The sequence below is a fragment of the Carcharodon carcharias genome, chromosome 20 (assembly GCF_017639515.1).
Source record: "Carcharodon carcharias isolate sCarCar2 chromosome 20, sCarCar2.pri, whole genome shotgun sequence".
NCBI lineage: Eukaryota > Metazoa > Chordata > Chondrichthyes > Lamniformes > Lamnidae > Carcharodon > Carcharodon carcharias.
The window spans coordinates 63,076,722-63,100,932 of NC_054486.1; the positions used below are offsets into that span (position 1 = coordinate 63,076,722).

At 42.0% G+C, this 24,211-nt stretch overlaps 1 protein-coding gene across 7 annotated transcripts in view; it reads right to left on the reverse strand.

Moving 5' to 3' along the window:
- Window positions 1–24,211, reverse strand: part of samd4a (sterile alpha motif domain containing 4A) — a 237,543-nt gene that overhangs the window by 41,751 nt on the left and 171,581 nt on the right. For all 7 annotated transcript variants that reach the window (XM_041214020.1, XM_041214018.1, XM_041214014.1 and 4 more), the window contains one exon: window positions 1,950–2,036. In XM_041214020.1, coding sequence (XP_041069954.1) covers window positions 1,950–2,036 — 87 coding nt within the window. The remainder of the gene's footprint in view (window positions 1–1,949; window positions 2,037–24,211) is intronic.

A 24,211-nucleotide genomic window follows, 5' to 3' on the forward strand; every position in this document is an offset into this window, starting at 1 on the left:
TATATAAGTAAATCCTTTACTTCCCTCAGCATGCTCAAATACGTCCCATCTGATCCTGGTAACTTATCAACTTTAAGTACAGCCAACCTTTCTAATACCTTCCCCTTTATCAATTTTTTGGTGCACCCAGTATCACAATTACCTTCTTCTTTGCTATGACTTTGGCAGCATTTTCTTCCTTAGTAGACACAGATGCAACGTGCTCATTTAGTACCTCAGCCATACCCTCTGCCTCAATGCATAGATCCCTTTTTCTGTTCTTAATCAACCCCAGCCCTCTTCTTACTACCATTTTACTATTTATACGTGGCTTTTGGATTTCCCTTTATGTTAATTGCCAGTCTGTTTGTCTCTCATTTCCTTCCTCACTGCCCTCTGGACTTTCTAGTCAGCCCTGGTTCTCATTTATATTAAGGACCTGACATCTGTCATATCCACCCCCTCCTTTTCTGTTTCATTTTACACTCTTACAATACCTACAAGTATTGATCATTACACTAATTTGTTACTTCAGTTTTAATAGAGGAATATCCAGACTGCTTACGATATTACTATTTTCACTCTATAGCAGAGTATTGCTCTCTAGCGTGACTATCAAATCTGTTTGTCAAATCTGTTGATGTCCAGCTGAATTCTACTATGAGAATTATCACAGGGTAAGCTTATACTGACAATACTTTGACTACCTATGCTTACAAAGGTTGCACCACTACATCTATGCGGTGAACGTGCAGTCTCCAGAGAATATAACCAGTACCTCAGCTACATCACAAGGGCAATTACAGGCAGGCAATAAAATGCTAACTTTGCCAACAATGCCCATACCCCATGAACAAAAAAATGCCAATCCAGATCGAATTACTTAACCTGCTACCAAATCATGTCAAATCTATAAGACCATTCTGAATAGTCACTGAAGCCCTTCAGCCCTGACGATCCATGGTATGATGTTAGAAAGAACTGGAACTTACCAAAAAAAATTCCTTACAAAGGACTCTACAGTACAACCTGAAAGATTAAACCTTCCTCACAAATAGTGGATAAGCATCAACTGCCTCAGAACTGGCATAGTAGATGCTGTCACTGCTCCATAGATGGAAGATTAAAGTATCCCATCATGTGACTAACTAAGTTCCTAAGCAGACCCTTGAGCACATCAAACACTGCACCTCAAGAGGAATTTGCAGGCAGCCCAAAAGATATCCACACTGACATTGGATGCTTTGGTCGGGGTATCAAATGAACCATCCAAACAAATGAACCCAAACCCAAATGAATCATGAGACCAGAAACCTTTGCCTGGAGTAGGTTATAATCTTGCTGTGGTTGGTGGAGAGGAGCAGGGTTAAGAATGAGAGGGTATTTTGTGATTGCAGTTTCCTCACTTAGGGGAAGGGAAACACAAATTCATTTTCTAAGAAATAATAGACCTAAACTAAGATCACTTAAGGAAGAACCCTCAAGATAAAATTCTGAATGTATACTTATAAGCAAGTCAATGATAAAAGTTCTCCCTGTGATACGATATGCTCTTCCTATTTCAATTCTTACAAACGGGTCACTAATGTGTACTATTAGGTTTACAGAAATTATCATGCCTTACATTGTACTGACAAATTTCAAAGTTTGTTTAACAGTTGACTGTTTATGTGGTTCTGAAAAAAAGATATATAGTGGATACTGACAAACTACAAGGATTGAGAAGGTCGTAGAAAATTAAATGATATGAGGAAAGCTACTTTCAAATATAACTTGAAATATGTATAATACAATAGTTGAGAAATTAAGCTGAAGTAAAATTTGCCACATCAGATGGAGGAGTTTTTGGCCACATATTTGCATGCCACTGCAAGGACTAGAGTGCTCAAGATGTCTGAACAAAAAGAAGATCTCAGACTAAAACAGATGCATGGAAGAGGAACGAATATTTGTATCTGCACATCTCTTACCTTTTCCAATGATCTGAGCACATTCTGTCTTTCCTTCAATTTTTGTATACTGAGGACAATTTTGTGTCTTGCACCTTTGGTAACATTCTGCAGCAAGAAGAACAAACAGCAGGCTCAAATACCCATTCGCAATGGTAATTTAAAAAAGTTTGATCATATTAAATGATGTTCTCCATGTCTAATAAAAAATTCCTCTTGTATTTAAGCTTAAATGGTGCATTAAAATTGCTTTATAAGGCACAATTAGTGGACTAAGTTAAAATGTCGTGCCCTAGTGGAACCACCTTTTCAATGGCTGTAGATAAATGTCAAGCCGTTAATATCGTATCAGTCAATGTTATTATCTTGAAGTCAAATCAGGAGAAATACATATTTAGTATTGCCTGAAAAAAGACACGCTGAAGCTTTTTACCTTGCATCAATCAGGACATTTGTAAGAATACCAAATTTACAGGGAACAACAATTTATACCCCATAAGAGAGTGCTGATAATGGGTGGCAAGTGGACTCTGATTGGTAGAGACATTGCTATGGAGAATGCACCAGTTAACTGATGACTGACAGTTAACTGCCATGCTTTGTTTAAATTCAAACTGGGCATGTTGACTGATTGGTCAAAGCATTGCCTGGAGGAATGAACCAGAGAATGCCTGTCGCCTATTTTGTTCAGTTGAAACAGGCACAATGTTTGCACATGTTCTTTCTGTCTGCAAAGAACAGGGTTCTGTGTATTAATTTATATGGCTTCTAGCATGTGTAAGTATGCGACACTGTGATAACCTTAAATTGATTGTCTGCGTAATTCTTAGCACACTCAGGGTTGTTTAGTTAATGTTGTCCAATCATGGAATCACATCTAATGTTGGACACTGTTTTGAGTTTGGCAAGCATGGTCTGGTTGGGTACAGTAAGTACCTTGCCTGTTGCGACCAGCTGAAGGGACATGCTGTTTGATATGATCTGCCAGTCTTTGGGACGTACGGCCTACATACCTAGCATCACATTGGCACTGAAATTCATACACATTACTCTTTCGTGTGATAGGCAGAATGATTTTTTTGGCTTGACAGCAGCATCCTGTTATTGGCAAACACCACTCGTGTTGCTACTGCATAGTAGCAGCATGAAACAGCTAGCTTCACCTGTTTGCGAAATGTTTGCGATACCTTGCCGTTCCAAGGTAATCTGAGGTAGGCTGGGCACTTTTCAGGACCAGAAATGGCAGCCTTGGGCCCATTCACGAGTTTGCGTGATCTAGATAGAGCAAGCAGTGATCTGATCAGGGGAGCCATTATCTCACAGGATGGCTTTGATGCACCCTATTTCAGCATCATGCTTTGGTGCTCTTTTCTTCCTCGATCTTCTTCAGCCTCAGGAGTTGAACAGCTGCATGAGAGGTGATTTTTGAAAACATCAAAGAGTGACATCACAGGGGAAACATAAGTTCATAGAGCATGACCAGAAACCAGCATGAGAGGAGCAGCAGCCTTGGTAAGCAGGATCTCGTAAGTATTTCTACTGTCTAGCATTTAAAGTAAATATTGGTCTTTAGTTTAGATTAAGTAGTGTTTAAAGTATAAGTAAGGTCCCTGGTATATATTTAATATTCTTTGAACTGCAAGTAAAAGTAAAGGGAGTAATTTAAGGGTAAGTTGCGGCAAGGCAGCTTGGCCAGGGGGAATGCTCCTCCTTTGCAATGTGGGAAGTCAGGGACACTTCCAGTATCCAAGGTGACCATGTGTGCAGGAAGTGTCTCCAGCTGCAGCTATTTCAAATCTATGTTTTAGAGCTGGAGCTGTGGCTGAATTCACCGTGGAGCATCCGCAAGGTTGAAATCTTTGTGGATAGCACCTACAGTGAGGGGGTGACACTGCAGGTAAAGATTGCACAGGCAGAAAGGGAATGAGTGACCGCCAGGCAGCAAAAACATTAGGCAGGTAGTGCAGGAGTGTCCTGTGTCCACCACCTTCTCTATCAGACTTTCTGTTTTGGAAACTGCTGGGGGACATGGTTTCTCAGGGGAATGCAGCAAGAGCCAAATCCGTGGCATGACAGGTGGCTCAGCTGCACTGCAGGCTTGTGGCAGGGTTGGGGGGGGGGGGAATATGCTTCTGTGGCCACAGGAGTGATGACAGGATGGTATGCTGCCTCCCTGGTGCCAGGGTCAAGGGTGTCGCTCAGTGGCTGCAGGACATTCTGAAGGAGGAGGGTGAACATCCAGAGGTCGTGGTCCATAATGGCACCAACAACATAGATAAAAAGAGGAATGAGGTCCTGAAAGCAGAAAATAGGGAGCTAGGAAATAAATTAAAAAGCAGGACCTCAAAGGTAACAATCTCAGGATTACTCCTAGTGCCTTGTGCTAGCGAGATCAGGAATAGGAGAATAGACCAGATGGATGCGTGGCTGGAGAGATGGTGTAGGAGGGAGGGATTTAGATTCCTGAGGCAATGGGACCAATTCTGGGGGAGATGGGATCTGTACAAACTGGATGAGTTGCACCACAGCAGGACCCTGACCAATATCCTCACAAGGGTATTTGCTAGTACTGTGGGGATGGGTTTAAACTGGATTGGCAGGGTGGGGGGCGGGCGGGGTGCAAACCTGAGTGGGGAGACACAAGAGAGAGAAGCAAAGATTGAAATGAGAGATAGAAAAATAAAAAGCAAAAGTGAAAGGCAGAGGAAACAAGGGCGAGCAGCAAATAGGGCCATAGTACGAAAGATGTGTAAAAATGTTAAAAAGACAAGTCTAAAGGTATTGTAACTGAATGCAAGGGCCATTTGCAATAAGGTAGATGAATTAACAGCGCAAAGAGATGTAAACAGGTACAACAGGATTGCGATTACGGAAAATGGCTTCGGAATGATTTTTGTATTATTCATTCATGGGATTCGGGCTTCGCTGGCTGGGCCAGCATTTATTGCCCATCCCTAACTGCTCTTGAGAAGATGGTAGGGAGCTGCTTTCTTGAACCACTATAGTCCATGTGGTGTAGGTACACCCACAGTGCTGTTAGGAAGGGAGTTCTAGAATTTTGACCCAGCGACAATGAAGGAACGGCGATATATTTCCAGGTCAGGATGGTGAATGACTTGGAGGGGAACTTCCAGGTGGTGGTGTTCCTATGTGTCTATTGCCCTTGTCATTCTAGATGGTAGTGGTCGTGAGTTTGCAAGGTGCTGTCTAAGGACCCTTGGTGAGTTTCTGCAGTGCATCTGGTAGATGGTACACACTTTTGCTACTGTGCTTCAGTGGTGGAGGGAGCGAATGTTTGTGGATATGATGCCATCAGGCGGGCTGCTTTATCCTGAATGGTGTCAAGCTTCTTGAGTGTTATGGGAGCTGCACTCATCCAGGCAAGTGGAGAATATTCCATCACATTCCTGACTTCTACCTTGTAGATGGCGGACAAGCTTTGGGGAGTCAGGTGGTGAGTTACTTGTCGCAGTATTCCTAGCCTCTGACCTGCTCTTGTAGCCATAGTATTTATATGGCTAGTCCAGTTCAGTTTCTGGTAAATGGCAAACCCCAGGATGCTCATAGTGGGGGATTCAGTAGTGGTATTGCCATTGAATGTCAAGGGGCAATGGTTTTATTCTTTCTTGTTGGACATGTCATTGCTTTGCACTTGTCAGCCCAAGCCTGGGTAATGCCCAGGTCTTGATGCATTTGGACTGTTTTAGCATCTGAGTCGTAGCAAATGGTGCTGAACATTGTGCAATCATCAGCGAACATCTCCACTTCTGACCTTATGTTGGAAGGAAAATAATTGATGAAGCAGTTGAAGATGGTTGGGTCAAGACACTACCCTGAGAAACTCCTGCAGTGATGTCCTGGAGCTGAGATGGCTGACCTCCAACAACCACTTGCTAATGTTCAGCACCATTCACGACTCCTCAGATGTTGAAGCAGTCCACGTCCAAATGCAGCAAGACCTGGACAACATCCAGGCTTGGGCTGATAAGTGGCAAGTAACATTCATGCCACACACAAGTGCCAGGAAATTACCATCTCCAACAAGAGAGAATTGAAACATCGCCCCTTGACATTCAATGGCGTTACCATCACTGAATCTCCCAGTATCAGCTTCCTAAGGGTTACTATTGACCAGAATCAGAACTGGACTGGCCAGATAAATACTGTGGCTATAAGAGCAGATCAGAGGCTAGGAATCCTGCGACAAGTAACTCACCACCTGACTCCCCAAAGCCTGTCCACCAACTACAAGGCACAACTCAGGAATGTGATGGAATAATCCCCACTTGCCTGGATGACCAAGTCTGGGAACTGAATATCCAAGGCTATTTGATATTTAGGAAGGACAGATAAAAAGGAAAGGGAGGTGGGGTAGTGTTGTTGGTAAAGGATGACATCAGTGCAATCGTGAGAAAGGATATTGGCTCAGAAAATCAAGATTTGGAATCAGTCTGGGTGGAGCTGAGAAGCAACAAGAGGTGGAAAACATTGGTGGGAGTTGTCTATAGGTTTCCAAACAGTAGTGGTAAGGTGGGCGACTGCATTAGAGAGGAAATTAGAGATACATGTAACAAAGGTACTACAGTAATCATGCATGGCTTTAATCTATATATACATTGGGCAAACCAATTTAGCAATGAATACTGTGGTGGGTGAATTCCTGGAGTGTGTATGAGATGGTTTCTTTAGACCAGTACATCAAGGAACCAACTAGGGAACGGGCTATCCTAGTTTTGGTATTGTGTAATGAAAAGGAATCAATTAATAATCTTGTTGTCAGGGGTCCTTCAGGGAAGAGCGACAATAACATGATAAAATTCTTCATTAGGATGGAAAGTGAAGAATTCCAATCCGAAACTAGGGTCCTAAGTTTAAACAAAGGAAATTACGAAGGTATGAAATGGGTGTTGGCTGCAATAGATAGGGGAATTTCATTAAAAGGCATGGTGGTGGATATGCAATGGCTAATATTTAAGGAACAAATGTATGCATTACAACAGTTATACATTCTTTTCTGGCGCAAAAACAAAACAGGAAAAGTGGCCTAACCATGGCTAATAGAAGAAATTGAGGATAGTATTAGATCCAAAGAGGAGTCATATAAAGTTGCTAGAAAAGGAGCAAGCCTGAGGACTGGCAGCAGTTTAGAATTCAGCAAAGAAGGTCAAAGGGATGATTAAGAGAGGAAAAATAGATCATGAGAGTAAACTTGCAAGGAACATAAAAGCAGACTAAAAGCTTCTATAAGTATGTAAAAAGAAAAAGATTAGTGAAGTCAAATGTAGGACCCTATATATTGGCATGAATTGAGAATTGGTTAGCAGGCAGGAAACAGAAAAGGAATAAATGGGTCTTTTTCAGAGTGGCAGGCAGTGACTATTGGGGTACCGCAAGTATCAGTGCTTAGGCCCCATCTATTCATATTATATCTCAATGATTTGGATGAGGGAGCTAATATTTCCAAGTTTGCTGGTGACACAAAACTAGGTGGGAATGGAGGAGGATGTTAAGAGAGTTCAAAACAACTTACACAAGTTGAGTGGGAAAATACATGGCAGATGGAGTATAATGTGAATAAGCGTGAAGTTGTCCACTTGGGTGGGAAAAACAGAATGGCAGAGTATTATTTAAATGGTGAGAGTTTGGGAAATGTTGATGTACAAATGGACCTGGGTGTCTTTGCATACCAGTCACTGAAAGCAAACATGTGGGTGCAGCAAGAAGTTAAGGTGGCAAGTGGTATGTTGGCCTTTAGTGCGAGAGGACTTGAGTACAGGAGCAAGGATGTCTTACAGCAGCTGTAGAGCTTTGATGAGACCACACCTGGAGTAGTGTGCACAGTTTTGGTCTCCTTACCTAAGGAAGGATATACTTGCCATAGAGGGAGTGCAGCGAAGGTTCACCAGATTATGGCATGAAACCGCTGTATTTACACGGTATATACAAACTAAACTTTCCACAAAGTTGGTTCTTGTCTGTTCTGGTTTAAGTACCCTTTCAGCTGCAAGTTAAGTGGTAATGAATGCCAAATAACATCTATGGCACTGAAGGTCAACTATTGCAAGTGTGGAGTATCATTCCTTTAGGTTTTTGCTGGAGATTTTAAAAATACCATAATTTTTTTAAATTTCTGTAGTTAAAGTGAGAAAGTCCTTTAATTAAGCAAGCCTGCAATACTACTCACATACGTGATTGCAATATGATTTTGGCCATAAGGCAAGATAAAGATAGAACAATACAACAACTACTGAAGATAGGCACAACAATCTTGTGTGTAGATGAATGCTATAACGTGCAAATCTGGTAACAGTCATTGATTTGCAACTGGGAAGCTAAAAATATTGTAAGGTTATTAAATGTCAAACACTGAATCAGTTATTGTCACAGATTGATCTAATGGACATAAAACAGCTCAATTTAGGTGACCCCAAATTACAGAAATAAAGCAATCTGAGTAAGAAAATCACAGTATTAGCCACTATCTCGCAACTTCCTTTTTCAATTTCAGTTATCAAATGCAAACCATTGCGAGAGCCCCATATAATTATAATAAATGAGTGTTAATGATGTGAACTAGATTGTACACTCAACTTTGATATAAATTTATGTAACTGCTTTCTGATGTTAAAATAGAAGGAAAGTCCCTCAGTTATATTTGCAACATTCCTATTACACTACAAGATCACAATATAATATTGGTTCCAACCGACTTCAAACTAGATCGATCATCCCTCAGAGTAATACTCGTCCCATCACTTTAACTTTTTCTATCTCTACATCCTCCGATGCCTCGCACTCCTCCAATTCTGGTTTCTTGTGCTTTCCTGATTTCTTCGGCTTTGGCTTCAATTCCTTCAGCTGCCCAGGGCTTAAGTCTTGGAATTTGCTCTGTAAACCTCTTGTGGCCACTCTCTCCTCCTTTAAGTTATTCTTTAAAACCTGTTTGACCAAGCTTTTGGTCACTAGCCCTAATATCTCTATTTGGCTTAGCGTCAAATTTTGTCTTGACAACACACCTGTGAAGCAACTTGGGATTTTTTATTACACTAAATTTAATGCCAGTTATTATAGGACAGAAGATCCATCTCTAGTGTGTATGTATGCACAATTATGAGGTACTGTGTGTATAAAAGGGGTAACAACATATTTATAACAGCTTTTGGGATAATTCCCTTGATGTTCAAATGCAGTTCAAGTACTCACAAATTAATTGAGTCACTTAAATCATGATGTCTCCCACCCACACTAAAATAAAAAGCCTTGTTCTGGTTTGTATTTTATGTCTTTCAAAAGACTGTTGGTTCAAGGCAGACCTATATGCAGAAACAAATAAGGTTTAAACACCGAAAGAAACAGAATTTAAGCACAGGAAGGAGCATGGACTAATTATCAAATAAGGATGTCTCAATTAAAGGTGATGACTGTTGCTTTAAACAATACTGAACATAGATAAGCTAACATTATTAATGCTTATAAAACTCCATATGTAATGAATTATACTGAAGTGTTATGAATGGCAAAGGGAAATTCTAAAAAAATCAAAGCCTTTTAGATCACAAGGCATAGCATTTATTGTCAACAGTTATGCCTTGTGAGGGTGAACTGACTACTTTGCATTGAATGTGGAGAGATATCTTTAAACCTTTTATGGGGCCACTTGAGCAAAATAACCCTTTACTTTGCCTGGTGTTGCAATGGCTAGATGCACAAGCAAATTTATCAAATACACCAGTTAACCACAAGTTACTCGTGAAGCAACAGCATACTTTAGGGCTTGAGTTTTAGGCTTGTCGGGCGAGTGCGATTGGCTGGACCGGAAGCCGATGTGAAATCCGCTCCCAGCCACGATTGGCTTCTGATGGCAATTTCATGCTGGCTGATCAATTAAATGCCGACCAGCAAGAAACACATGCCGAGAGGCTTAACACTGCAGGGGGCAGGGGGAGGCGCAGGGGATTTAAAAGGAGTTCTCTGAAGCTTGACAATTGTTGTGGAACTGCTTCAGGGGGCTGCCGAGCTTTTCCAAGAGTCAGGCTACTGTTTTGAGATCCTGTGCTGTGAAGTGTGCTGGAATATGTCTTCTGCACCTGGCACCTATGCCAGGCAGTATGGAAATGGCCAGAACCAGTCAACTCCCCCCACCCCTGCTTTTTAGATGAATGCCTACTGGTTTTACTGGAAGCTGTTAGCATACAACGGGAAATATTGCTGCCGCAAGACAGCAAGAGAAGGCCAACACACTTAAAGAAGGCTTGGACAGAGATGGCAACTCTGGTCAGCGGACATGATGTAATCTGAAGGACCTGGTGCAGTGTAGGAAGAGGTTCAATGACCTTCTGTACTCTGCCAGCTTGTGTACTGATTCCAAATGGAACTGTGGAGAGATGTGTTTGTGTGTGACAGCACTTAGAGTCACAGAATTATACATCACGGAAACAGGCCCTTCGGCCCATCATGTCCACGCCGGTCATTAAGCACCAATCTATTCTAATCCCATTTTCCAGTACTTGGCCCGTAGCCCTGAATGCTATGGCGTTTCAAGTGCTCATCCAAATACTTCGTAAATTTTGCGAGGATTCCTGCCTTTACCATCCATTCAGGCAGTGTGTTTCAGATTCCAAACACCCTCTGGGGAGGCTAGCATCTTCTGGCATGTAGAGGGGGGACTAAAGAAAGCACTTTTGTTCTTACCGAAGAAAAGGAGTCACAATGCACAGGAGCGAGGGTGAACAGGAGATGGTTTCCTTAATCTGCTGATATTAAGTCAGGCAGAAGAGCAGATCCTTGAGATGTCATGTGAATGTGGAACCAGGTCCACTGGTCACAGAGAGCCAGGGGTCTCAGAGGGTAAGAGTCAACAGAATAGATTGGTAGAGGGCATGAGAGATGTAGGACAGCAGTTGTAAAACTGACATGTGAAATCCACTAATCCTTGTTGCTCGTCCATTTAGTCTTTGCTCAGCCAGATGTCCATTCTGAGAAGCAACCAGAACGCATTCACTCTGAGTTCCTAATGCTGCTCGAGACTTGCATGTTTCCCCTCCCTCAGATGGAACATCCTCTAGACCACAGAAGGACCCCAAGGACCCTTCCTTGACTTCAGAGGATAACCTGCAGCCAGATGAATCCACGTCACATCCTCCCTCTGCATCAAGTACAAGTGCACATACAGGCACGTCAGTGGGCATAAGCATTTCAGAACAGTTGGCAGTGCACGCTGTGGGAGGCACATCACACTCGCTTGAGGAGCTGTTGGAGGCAGAGTCCCAGGGCACTGGCAGTCGGAGAATTTCTGGAGACCAGGACGATGCTGAGCCTGAGGCAGATGATGAGCCTCTGGAGTCATCTATTAGGCTGCAAATACTGGCCACAGGAAGCACGTGAAGATCTGACAGAGGGACTGCATGTCAGAGTCTCTGTATTGGAGCAGTCCATGTGGAGTATAAGCAATGCCTTAGCCCAGAGCTCTGTTACACAGTTTCCTCCATAGAAAGAGTGGCAACTCTCATGGAGAGGCAGTACCAGGAACTCACTCAGGGGTTTCTGGGGTTGCGTTCAGAACATAAATTACAAGAAAAAAAGTACTTGGAAAATTCAAAGAACTAAAGTCTGACAAGTTACTTCATATGGTCTTAAAAGAAGTAGCTGCAGAGATAGGAGATGCTTGATTACAATCTTTCAAAATTCCCGAGATTCTGAAAAGGATTGAAAATCACAAACGTTATACCCCTATTTAAGTGGGCACAAAGCAGGAAACTATAGGTCACTTAGCCTAATGTCAGCCATTGAAAAAAACGTTAGAATCCATTATTAAAAAAGTAGTGACAGGACATTTAGAAAACTGTGATACAATCAAAAAAATTCATAAGGTTTTATGAAAGGGAAATTATGTTCAGCAAATTGAGTTTTTTGAGGAATAACAAGAAAGGTAAAGGGGAACCAGTAGATGTAGTGCATTTGAATTTCCAAAAGTCACTCAATAAGGTACCCCATAAAAGGTTACTGCATAAGATAAGAGCTTATGACATTGTGGGGTGATATATTAGCATGGATTGACTAACAGGAAATAGAGTGTCAGGATAAATTGGTCCCTTTCAGGATTGCGAACTGTAAGTAGCAGAGTGCCACATGTATAAGTGCTGGAGCCTCAACTAGTTAGGATCCCTATTAATGATTTAGATAAAGGGGCTGACTGTACTGTAGGAAAATTTTCTGATGACACAAAGATAGGTAGGAAAGCAAGATTTTAGGAGAATACAAAGAGTCTGCAAAGGGATATGTTAAGTGAATGGGCAAAAAACTTGGAAGATGGAGCATTAAGTAGGAAAATGGGAGGTTGTTCAATTTGCCAGGAATAATAGAAGAGCAGATTATTATTTAAATGGAGGGAGACTGCAGAATGCTGCAGTACAGAGTTTGATGGTATCTGTGGTTTCAAAGCATGTAATTTTTGCGACACGCCCTAACTGAACAAGAAAATCGACTCTTCCAGTGTCCAAGGAAACTAAGGCTGAACTGAGATTGGAAACAAAAACTTCTGGGAGACACAGAGCCATCACAGCTCAGACAATGATCCTGGTCGTGCAGTACAGGCAGGCTAAAGAAGATGGAGGCTGAAGCGGAGAATGGGCAAATATACAGTGCTGCAGCTATTTCTGTTATTTGAAGATAACACTGGTGGATCTATGTCATCCAGACTGTCATAAGCAGAGTTGAGGAGGATCTGCAGATGTGTGCTATTTTTTGGTGAAAACTGTACCCACAGAACTCAGTTGGTTACGTGCGGCTGTAGGTTGGGATTAGGCTAAATCCTAAAAGAGTCGAAATTCTTCATGAGGAAGACACAGAGTTTTGAAGGACTTTGTGATTGAGATGGGTGACATATGTGGTGATTGGACAGCTGAATTTAGTATGTAACGTATACAATAAAAATAAACCACTATTTGCCTGTTATTTCATGTTTAACCTATGTTGATTCTGGGTTTTAGAGTATATGTGGTTATCCAAGAAAGTATTCAGCATTTGCATCGTTTGACTCTTGTAGTAAAAATGATTTTGTTTTAATCTGTGGAATTTCATGACTTCACCCTTTCACTAAATAACTGGGATTTTGGATTTCTTCTTTTATAAAAAAAAGTTATTGATCTTGAAGGAGATCATAAAATTGGGAACTTGTCCGGGATTTCAAATCCACAATGGATATGGGTGCTGGGATTTTCTCAAGAATGGGCTAACGGGATTTCACTGTGAATTTTACTGCAATTATTGCAAAGCAGAATGGCTTTGTCAATTGCTAAGACTAAGGGGGGGGGGGGGGAGATTTGTCCTTGGGTATTTTGTTAATGGCCAAAAGGATAATATTGCGGGTACAAGCGGCGGAAATGAGGTTTCTCAGTAAGGTGGCTGGGCTTACTGGAACAGGGTGAGGAGCTGGGCAATCCGGGAGAGCCTTTGAGTTGAGTCACTGTTCCTCCGGATTGAGGGGGGCCAATTGACGTGGTTCAGGCATCTGATAAGGATGCCCCCTGGTAGACTCCTGCTGGAGGTGTGGCGGGCACAGCCCACTGGGAGGAGACCTCAAGGCCAACCCAGGACACACTGCAGGGATTACATCTCTCGGCTGGCCTGGGAATCCCCCAGGAGGAGCTGGAATCTGTGGCTTAAGAAAGGTAAGTCCGGTTGGCCCTGCTCAGCTTACTGCCACGACGACCTTCACCAGGAGAAACAGTGTGAAATTAGCTGGATGGATGTTGTGCAACAAAACGTTAGTAGAATTAACAGAAAAGTTGAAGATAGAGTTAAAAACAGAAGTAACTGATGTAAAAGTACAACATTTGGAATTTAAAGAAAAGCCTAACATAAATGCAGCGCAGCTTAAGTTAACCAAGATTCAGTTACAAATGAAGCAGCTTAAATTAGAAAGAGAAAGCAGAATAGGAAATTTTGAACTGTATAAAGGCTTTGTTTCCATGGTCAGGGAAGGATAGGCAGGTTGGACAGGATTTGAATTAATCTCCGGGTTTTGATTTAGCTAGGAATATTCGCCTCATGCTAAAATTCAGCAAGGAGGGAGTCGAAAGGTACTTTGTGTCCTTTGAGAAAATTGCTACTAAACTAACTTGGCCACAAGAGAAGTGGATCATTTGTATGCAAAGCATCTTGGTAGGGAAAGCATTGGATCTTTATTCATGTCTTTTGGATGAACAATCTTCCAATTATTAAATAGTTAAAACTGTGGTACTTAATTCTCATGAACTTGTTCCTGTAAAGTATCAACTAAAATTGCAGACTTTGAAGAAAAGACAGAATCAAGCATTTGTAGAACTTGCTAGGGAGAAAGAAATATTATTTGACCAGTGGTTTGGTCAATGGAGTTAGAGGAGACTTTTAAGAATGTGAGGAAAGTAATAATAATGGAAGAATTTGGAAACAACATCACAATAGCTATTAGATGACAAAAATAAAAATAAAAATACCTGGAAAAACTCAGCAGTTCTGGCAGCATCTGCAGCGAGGAATACAGTTAACGTTTCGAGTCCGTATGACTTTTCAACAGAACTAAGTAAAAATAGAAGAGAGGTGAAATATAAGATGGTTTAAGGTGGGGGGGGGGGTGGAGAGGACAAGTAGAGCTGGATAGAGGGCCAGTGATAGGTGGAGATAGCCAAAAGATGTCATAGACAAAAGGACAAAAGAACAAAGAGGTGTTGAAGGTGGTGATATCATCTAAGGAATGTGCTAATTGAGGGTAGAAAGCAGGACAAGCAAGGTACAGATAACCCTAGTGGGGGGTGGGGTGAAGGAATCGAAATAGGCTAAAAGGTAGAGATAAAACAATAGATGGAAATACATTTAAAAATAATGGAAATAGGTGGGAAAAGAAAAATCTATATAAATTATTGGGAAAAAAAGGGGGGGGGATCGGAAAGGGGGTGGGGATGGAGGAGAGAGTTCATGATCTAAAATTGATCAACTCAATATTCAGTCTGGAAGGCTGTAAAGTGCCTAGTCGGAAGGTGAGGTGCTGTTCCTCCAGTTTGCGTTGAGCTTCACTGGAACAATGTAGCAGGCCAAGGACGGACATGTGGGCATGAGAGCAGGGTGGAGTGTTGAAATGGCAAGCGACAGGGAGGTCTGGGTCATGCTTGTGGACAGACCGAAGGTGTTCTGCAAAGCGGTCACCCAGTCTGCGTTTGGTCTCTCCAACCCTGTCAACTGTGTCTGGCCCATCTCCCGCGCATCGGCCCTCACAACTTCCTCTCCCTCCCAGAAACATGATAGGGTCCCCCTTGTCCTCACTTATCACCCCACCAGCCTCCGCATTCAAAGGATCATCCTCCGCCATTTCCGCCAACTCCAGCATGATGCCACCACCAAACATATCTCCCCCCCCCACCCCCGCTCCCAGCAGCATTCCACAGGGATCATTCCCTCCAGGACACCCTGGTCCACTCCTCCATCACCCACTACACCTCAACCACCTCCCACTGCACCTTCCCATGCAACCACAGAAGGTGCAACACCTGACCCTTCATTTCCCCTCTCCTCACCATCCGAGGGCCCAAACACTCTTTTCAAGTGAAGCAGCATTTCACTTGCACTTCCCTCAATTTAGTCTATTGCATTCGTTGCTCCCAATGCGGTTTCCTCTAAATTGGAGAGACCAAACACAGACTGGGTGACCGCTTTGCAGAATACCTTCGATCTGTCCACAAGCATGACCCAGATCTCGCTTGCCATTTCAACACTCCACCCTGCTCTCATGCCCACATATCTGTCCTTGGCTTGCTGCATTGCTCCAGCAAAGCTCAACGCTAACTGGAGGAACAGCACCTCATCTTCCCACTAGGCACTTTACAGCCTTCCGGACTGAATATTGAGTTGAACAATTTTAGATCATGAACTCTCTCCTCCATCCCCACCCCCTTTCCAATCCCCCCCTTTTTTGCCCCAATAATTTATATATATTTTTCTTTTCCCACCTATTTCCATTATTTTTCAATGTATTTCCATCCATTGTTTTATCTCTACCTTTTAGCATATTTCGATTCCTTCACCCCACCCCCACTAGTGCTATCTGTACCTTGCTTGTCCTGCTTTCTACCCTTAATTAGCACATTCCTTAGATAATATCACCACCTTCAACACCTCTTTGTCCTTTTGTCTATGACATCTTTTGCCTATCTCCACCTATCACTGGCCTTCTATCCAGCTCTATTTGTCCCACCCCCTTAAACCGGCTTATATTTCACCTCTCTTCTATTTTTACTTAGTTCTGTTGAAGGGCCATACAGACTCGAAACGTTAACTGTATTCCTCTCTGCAGATGCTGCCAGACCTGCTGAGTTTTTCCAGGTATTTTTATTTTTATTTTAGATTTCCAGCATCCGCAGTTTTTTGCTTTTAGCTATTAGGTGACATTTGGAAGACTGTAGGATTTCAAAAATAAGGGAAGCTGCAGGTCTGGCAGATGGGTATGATATATCACATAGGCAGCTAGAGGGTCGTAGCTGTCCATTTGTAAACTCATAGGGAAACTGGAGGAACAGAAAGTTTGGGAATGGAAAAGATTCTGGCTTTGGGAGAAGGCAGAAGCTGTTCCCGTCAATAGAAATGATATTATAGAGGATAAAATTGATGCAAAGAAGCCAGTAAAATTGCTGTATGATGGAGCAAGTAAAAGCAAATTGTTGGAAGCTGCAAGTTAAATCAGTGGTAGTAATAGGGATGCCTAAATGTTTAGAAAAGACTGCACCAGTAAAGGAAACGAGTGATGAAATATTAGCAATAGTACAATTGCTAATTGTTCCTTCAGAAACTTCTAAAGTGGTGGATATATCTCAGGATAGTCAAGAGGATTCTTCCTTGGGTTACTGATGTGAGTCAGGTTACTGGAGTTTATAGAGGTTTTGCCTCCAACAAATAGGCAAACAGGTTAATATTTTGAGAGGTGATAGGGCAGTTCAATCACTGATATAATGTCTTCCAGATAGTTAGACGAAAGAAACAAGAACTGTTAGGGAGTATTCATGGGATTTATGAGCCTGTCCTCTTGTATAAAGTTAATTTACAAAGTTAATTTAGTACTGTGGAAATTGTTCCTAGCTTACCTATTGAAAGGGTAGATTTTACAGAGTAATAATTTGGCAGGTTTGATAGTATTAGCATCTGAAAATTTCAAGAGAGCTTGTTGAACTGAGCGAAACAGATTTTGCAGGAGAAACATCCTGGATTGTTCCCAGATTGTGTGCTAACAAGGGTACAAGCTCATAAGGGTAGACAGGATGAAACAGAATCAATTGAAAGGGAGGATAATTTAAGTGCTCAGTTAGATACGACATTTTTTGGGAACCTGAAGGAGGTTGAAGGCCCTGAAAATAATTAAGCTGAATTATTTATCCAAGCTTCCTTGATTGAAGCCCAGCAGGCAAATCCTAATTTGTGGCAATTGTCTCGAACGATGTATTCTGATGAAGAATTAGAAAGGGTCCCTGAATGTTATTACCTGAAAATTAACATATTGCTGAGGAAGTGGAAACCTCCTTAGAAACCAGCGAATGAGGACTGGACAGTCCATCAAACTGCTGTCCCTCCTGGTTACTGCAGGGAAATTTTATGAATTGCTCATGAGATTCCGTTGGCAGGTCATTTAAGAATAAGAAAGATTCAGGCTAAAGTAATGGAGTACTTTTATTGGCCAGGATTGCATGTAGATGCGGTTGAATTCTGCAAGGTATGTCAACTGGTTGGGAAGCCCCGGCCATCAATTAAACCAACTCCACTAATCCCAATACTCGCTTTCAAAGAACCATTTTAGGTGGGTTCTAGTGGACTATGCGGGATGCCTAGCCAAAACCAAAACGGGGTATCAATACCTTTTGACAATCATGGATTTGTCTACCCAATTCCCAAAGCCAAAATACCCTTAAGAAAAATGACTGCAAAGGTTGTAATCAACGGGTTAGTTCAGTTTTTCACCAGGTATGGGTTCCCCGGAGAAGTTCGATCTGATCCCAAATCAAATTTCATGTCATGAGTATTCCAGGAGACAATCTGTAGTTTAGGAATAAAGCAGATTGAATCATCTGCATACTACTCACATTCTCAGGGGACAATGGAAAGATGCCATCAAACCTTAAGAACAATGATTAGAGCTTATTTGCCTGAGGACTGGGATAAGGAAATTTCATTTTTATTATTTGCCAACAGAGATGCACCTAATGAGTCAACCGGTTTAGTCTTTTTGAGTTAGTCTATGGACATGAATTAATGGGACCATTTAAATTCACTGAAGAGAAAGCTACGTCCCAGAAGAAGAAATTGCTGTCTTGGACTATGTATCCAAATTTCGAGAAAAATGGTGCAGTAACTCAGGAACACCTTAAGATTTCCCAACAAATAATGAAAAACTGAATGGATAAGACAGCTGAAACTCGAACTTTTAAACCTGGGGATGAAGTACTAGTTTTGTTACCTTTGCCAGGTAAACCACTGAAGGCTAGATTTACTGCATCTTACTATATTAAAAAGAGACTCAATGGGAAACTTTGCAATTAGTATCTCCAACCAAAGGAAACATCAACGAGTGTGTCATAAATATCCTGAAATGTTATGATGACAGGAAGGCTAATCAACCAGTGACTCTGCTCTAGGTACTAAGTATATTCATGTCACCATTTTCCTTTTTTGAGGGTTCAAACAATGAATCAGTGATTGAAAGTTCCCAGATCAAACCCCCAGTAATGAAATTAGCCAATATAGAGGTTTTGAAAAATTTGGATAGAATATTACACCACCTTCCAAAGAAGTCTCAGGGTGACACTGCCAAACTAAAAAGAGAATCCGTATGTATAGATAGACCAGGGCAAACTTCCTTAGCAATGCATGACGGTGATGTGGGAAATGTTACACCCATCAAACAAAACCCTTACCTACTTAATCCTGCAAAACTGGCTCAAGTCAGAGAGGAAACTAAATTTATGCTGGACAAGGATATCATTGCACCAAGTTATAGTACTTGGAATTCTCCAGTCATAGTGGTACAAAAATGTGATGGGTCACTAAGATTCTGCATTGATTACAGGAAAGTTAATGCTGTAACAAAAACTGACCCTTATCCAATTCGCTGATTTGAGGATTACATTGACAAGAGTTTGAAATTCAGACTTTGTGAGTAAGATCAATTTGTTAAAATGAGTATAAAAGCTGGGAAGTCATGCTGCAACTGTATAGAACCTTGGTTAGGCCACACTTGGAATATTGTGTGTAATTCTGGTCGCCACATTACCAGAAGGATATGGAGGTGTTGGTGAGGGTGCAGAGGAGGTTTACCAGGATGCTGCCTGGTCTGGAGGTTATTAGCTATGAGGAGCGGTTGGAGAAACTCGGATTGTTTTCACTACAGCGACGGAGATTGAGGGGTGACTTGATAGAAGTTTATAAAATTATGAGTGGCATGGACAGATTAAATAGCCAGAAGCTTTTTCCCCAGAGTGGAAGAGTCAATTACTACGGGACACAGATTTAAGGTGAGAGGAGAAAACTATAGAGGAGATGTGCGTGGCAAGTTTTTTTACGCAGAGGGTAGTGAGTGTCTGGAATTCTCTGCCAGAGGTGGTGGTGGAAGCAGGTACGATAGTGGTGTTTAAGAGGCAGCTTGACAAGTACATGAATGGAACGGGAATAGAGGGATATGGACCCCGGAAGTGTAAAATGTTGTAGTTGACAGGCAATATGATTGGCGCAGGCTTAGAGGGCCGAAGGGCCTGTTCCTGTGCTGTACTTTTCTTTGTTCTTTGTTACTGGCAAGTTCCAGAACAGATCAAGCCAAAGAAATCTCTGCTTTCATAACCCCAGATGGATTGTACAGAGTATAAGGTTATGCCATTTGGATTGAAGAATGCACCAGCTATCTTTCAAAGATCTACAAACTAATTAATTGTCAGATTACACAACTGCGTTGTGTATATCAATGATCAATTGGTCTACAGTGACACTTAGGTGTTCTATATGTTCTTCCCAAGTACACTATTTGATAGACTACAAAAAGCTGATTTGGTGATCAATTTAGCAAACAGTGAGTTTGTTAAGGCCAAAGTCACCTATTTGGAACATATCATGCGGAAAGACTGAGTGCTGCCAAGAGAAGCTAAACTTCAAGCAATAATACTGTCCAAAGCAAAGTGGGAAATACCTTGGTTCCTCAGAAGGTGTGGGCTTTACAGGAAGTTTGTCCCAAAATTCAGTGTGGTAGTTGTTCCATTAATGAACTTTTAGAAGAAAAACTTTGAAGTTAACTGGACAGAGTTTGTCAAATGCCTTTGAGGTTAAAGGCTGTATTAATAAATGAACCTGTTTCGGTGACTCCAAATTTCAATCAACTATTCAAAATAGCTATTGATGCTAGTGATTTGGGTATAGGAATGGGTGTTGCTACAAGGTGATACTGATATAGAGAATCCAGTCAGTTATTTCTGAAGAAAACTTAATACACATCGACAAAATGCTCTACAATGGAGAAGGAAATGTCAAATCTAGTCTTGGCTCTTCAACAGTTTGAAGTACATGTTTTGAATAATCAAGGAGAGACATTAATTTATACTGATCATAAGCCACTGGCATTTTTGGAAAAGCTCTGTAGAAAGGAACTTCAGTTTTGCCCAAGTATAATGCACCAGCCCTTCAACCTAAAAATTGAACATACTGCCAGGAAAAATAATGTAGTAGCTGACCTCTGTCCAGAGTTTAAAGAAGGGGTGTGGGGAAAAAAGGCAGGCTATGAGTTATGATAATTCTATGATGCTGAATCCTGCTAATCCTAATTGTTAGCTTTACTTGCTTTTGCTTTATTTTAATTCATTCACGGGGTGTGGGTGTCACTGGCTAGGCCACCATTAATTCCCCATCCCTAATTGCCCTTGAGAAGGTGGTGGTGAGCTGCCTTCTTGAACCGCCATGTGGTGTAGATAAACCCAGTGTGCTATTAGGGAGGGAGCTCCAGGATTTTGACCCAGCAACCGTGAAGGAACGATGATATATTTCCAAGTCAGGATGGTGAGTGGTCTGGAGGGGAACTTCCTGGTGGTGGTGTTCCCATGTGACTGCTGCCCTTGCCTTTCTAGATGGTAGCGGTCATGGGTTTGCAAGGGGCTGTAGAAGGAATCTTGGAGTCACTGCAGTGCATCTTGTAGATGGTACACACTGCTGCCACTGTGTGTCGATGGTAGACATTGTGAATGTTTGTGAATGCGGTGCAATCAAGAAGACTGCTTTGTCCTGGATGGTGTCAAGTTTTTTCGAGTGCTGTTAGAACTGCAATCGTCCAGGCAATTGGAGAGTATTCCATCACATTCCCGACTTGTGTCTTGTAGATGGTGGATAGGCTTTCAGGAGTCAGGTGGTGAGTTACTCGCCACAGGATTCCTAGCCTCTGACCTGATCTTGTAGCCGCAGTATTTATATGGCTAGTGCAGTTCAGATTCTGGTCAATGGTAAGCCCCAAGATGCTGATACTGGGGGATTCGGTGATGGTAATGCCACTGAATGTCCAGGGGTGATGGTTCAATTCTCTCTTGTTGGAGGGGCATTTCCTGGCACTTGTGTGGACGAACGTTAGTTGCCACTTGTCAGCCCAAGCCTGGATATTGTCTAGGTCTTGCTGCACTTGGACATGGCCTGCTTCCGTATCTGCAGAGTCGCAAATGGTGCTGAACATAGTGCAAGCATCAGCGAACATCCCCACTTCTGACCTTATGATGGAAGGAAGGCCATTGAGGAAGCAGCTGAAGATGGTTGGGTGTAGGACATCACTGCAGGAGTTCCTCAGGGTAATGTCCTGGAACAGCAACCACAACAGTCTTCCTTTGTGCTAGGAATGACTCCACCAGCGGAGAGTTTTCCCTGATCCCCACTGACTCGAGTTTTGCTAGGGCTCCTTGATGCCCAAATTCGGTCAAATGCTGCCTTGATGTCAAGGGTAGTCAATCTCACCTCACTTCTGGAGTCCAGCTCTTTAGTCCATGTTTGAACCAAGGCTGTAATGAGGTCAGGAGCTGAGTGGCCCTGGCAGAACCCAAACTGGACGTCAGTGAGCAGTTTATTGCTAAACAAGTACTGCTTGATAGCACTATTGATGACCCCTCCCATCATTTTACTGATTATCAAGAGTAGACTGATGAGGCGGTAACTAGCCGGGTTGGATTACAGTGTTCCCGTTTTTGACTCAGCGACAGTGATATAGTTCCAAGTCAGGATGGTGAGTGGCTTAGAGGGGAATTTGCAGGTGGTGGTGTTCCCAGGCATCTGCTGCCCTTGTCCTTCTATGTGGTAGAAGTTGTCTGTTTGGAAGGTGCTGTTGAAGGACGAGTATAAAAATAGAAAAGTCTTGCTACAACTGCACAAGCTATTTGTGAGATAACAACCAAGTACAGCACACAGTTCTGGCCTCCTTATTTAAGGAAGCTATATCTGCATTAGGAAAAGCTCAGAAGGCTCGCTAGCTTGATTCCAAAGATGAAACGGCTGTCTTATGAGGAAAGGAACAGCGGGTTGGGTCTATAACTCAATGGAGTTTAGAAGAATGATGAGGTGATCTTATTGAAAGATAGAAGATTCTGAGGGGGTGTGAGAGGGTAGATGCTGAGAGATGGCATTGTTTCAGAATAAGGGGCCGAGCATTTTAAGACAGAGGTAAAGAGGAGAATTTTTTCTGTCAGAGGGTCGTTAATCTTTGGAATTCTCTACCCCAGAGAACTGTGGAGGCTGAGTCATTGAATATATTCAAGGCTGAGTTTGAAAGATTTTTGAACTATAGAAGAGTCAATAGGGTCATGGGGAACAGGTAAGAAAGTGGAATTGAGGGCAAGATCAGTTCAGCCATGATCTTATTGAATGGTGGAGCTAGTTTGAGGGGTCATATAGCCCAAAATGTTCCTATTACTTATGTTTCTTTGGCAGTAAACAGGTGATTCTGAACCACTGGTTTCAGCTTTGTATAAACCTCACTATATTTTTCCTAAAATGATAGGCTAATGAATTGCAGGAATTCATCTGAGTTTAAAATCTGTTTTCAAAGGACTTTGTAGTAAAGGCCAAATTGTCCCCAGTGTGAAGAAAACTTGGTTAAAGTCACTTGTGAATGTGCTGAGCAATAATTACAAATCATGCCTCCTGAAAGAGCTGTCAAAATACTAGTCCCCTTCACCTCAACAGATCTTGTGTGATGTTCCATTTTCTTTGCTTACTTACATCAAATGCATATAGAAGCTGATTGATTTTAGTTGCTGTTGAAACTCTCCAAAATCTAAAATTAATTTCACCATTTGTGAACTAGCAACAAAAACGTTCATCCTACTCATTGAGACAAAGATTAACTTTGTGTTCAAGTCTATCTAGTTGCAAAAATGTCTAATTTCATGATTCATATGTTTTGGGAGTATAACTTAGTTTGGGGACTGAAGTTTTAAATATAAGATAATGGAAACAACTGGTTTGGGGATGCTGGTAAACAGGTCTAAAGTAATTGCAATTCAAGGGATAGTCTGTGTTTATTTAATAAGGTCAGAGTTGGAAGTGGGAAAACAATAACAAAAGGTGGTCCTCTCAGTTTCATAATGAAGCCAGTGCATCTGGTGAGATTGCAGTTATGCCCATTAGAGATGAGAGAAAATATTCATATGAATCCCAGAATCAAAGGGATGTTTTGGAAGGTAAGGTTAATTAATTTAAATCTCCATCTGGGCCATCCTAGGTGCGACATGTTGTCCTGGGGATAAATTGCGGGGAGGTAACCTCTTGTTTCAGGTTTATCTGTGATTTTTCACAGAAAAACAGGCAGTTTACATCTGAAACTGGAACAGATAGAGAGAGAGATACAGATGCCAGTAGTCAATTGAAGCCTAGAAGCAGTCTGAGACAAGCAGAGGGAGAGAAATCTGCCAGGAGCTGTGGACAAGTTGCAAAGGGCTATCAGAAAGCAAGAGTGTTTTCTGAGCTGGAGTCACTAGGCAAGAAAGTATTGAGGCCAATGCTTGAGCTGGGGAGTTCACAATCGTGAGGTACTTAAGGAGTGTTGGAGGATCACCTAGCCGAATGCTAGTGGAAGGACTCCAAGAAATCTCATACCTCGGAGAACAGTGGGAAAACTGAGGAGAATCAAAATGAATTCCTAAAAGCTGTGGCACACGTTGGTTTGGTCCAAGAAGTAAAGGAACACTCAAAATCCTGTAAAGTATAGGGGAACTCTTGGATGGAAATAATAGTAAAACAGGAGTATCCTTTTGAGA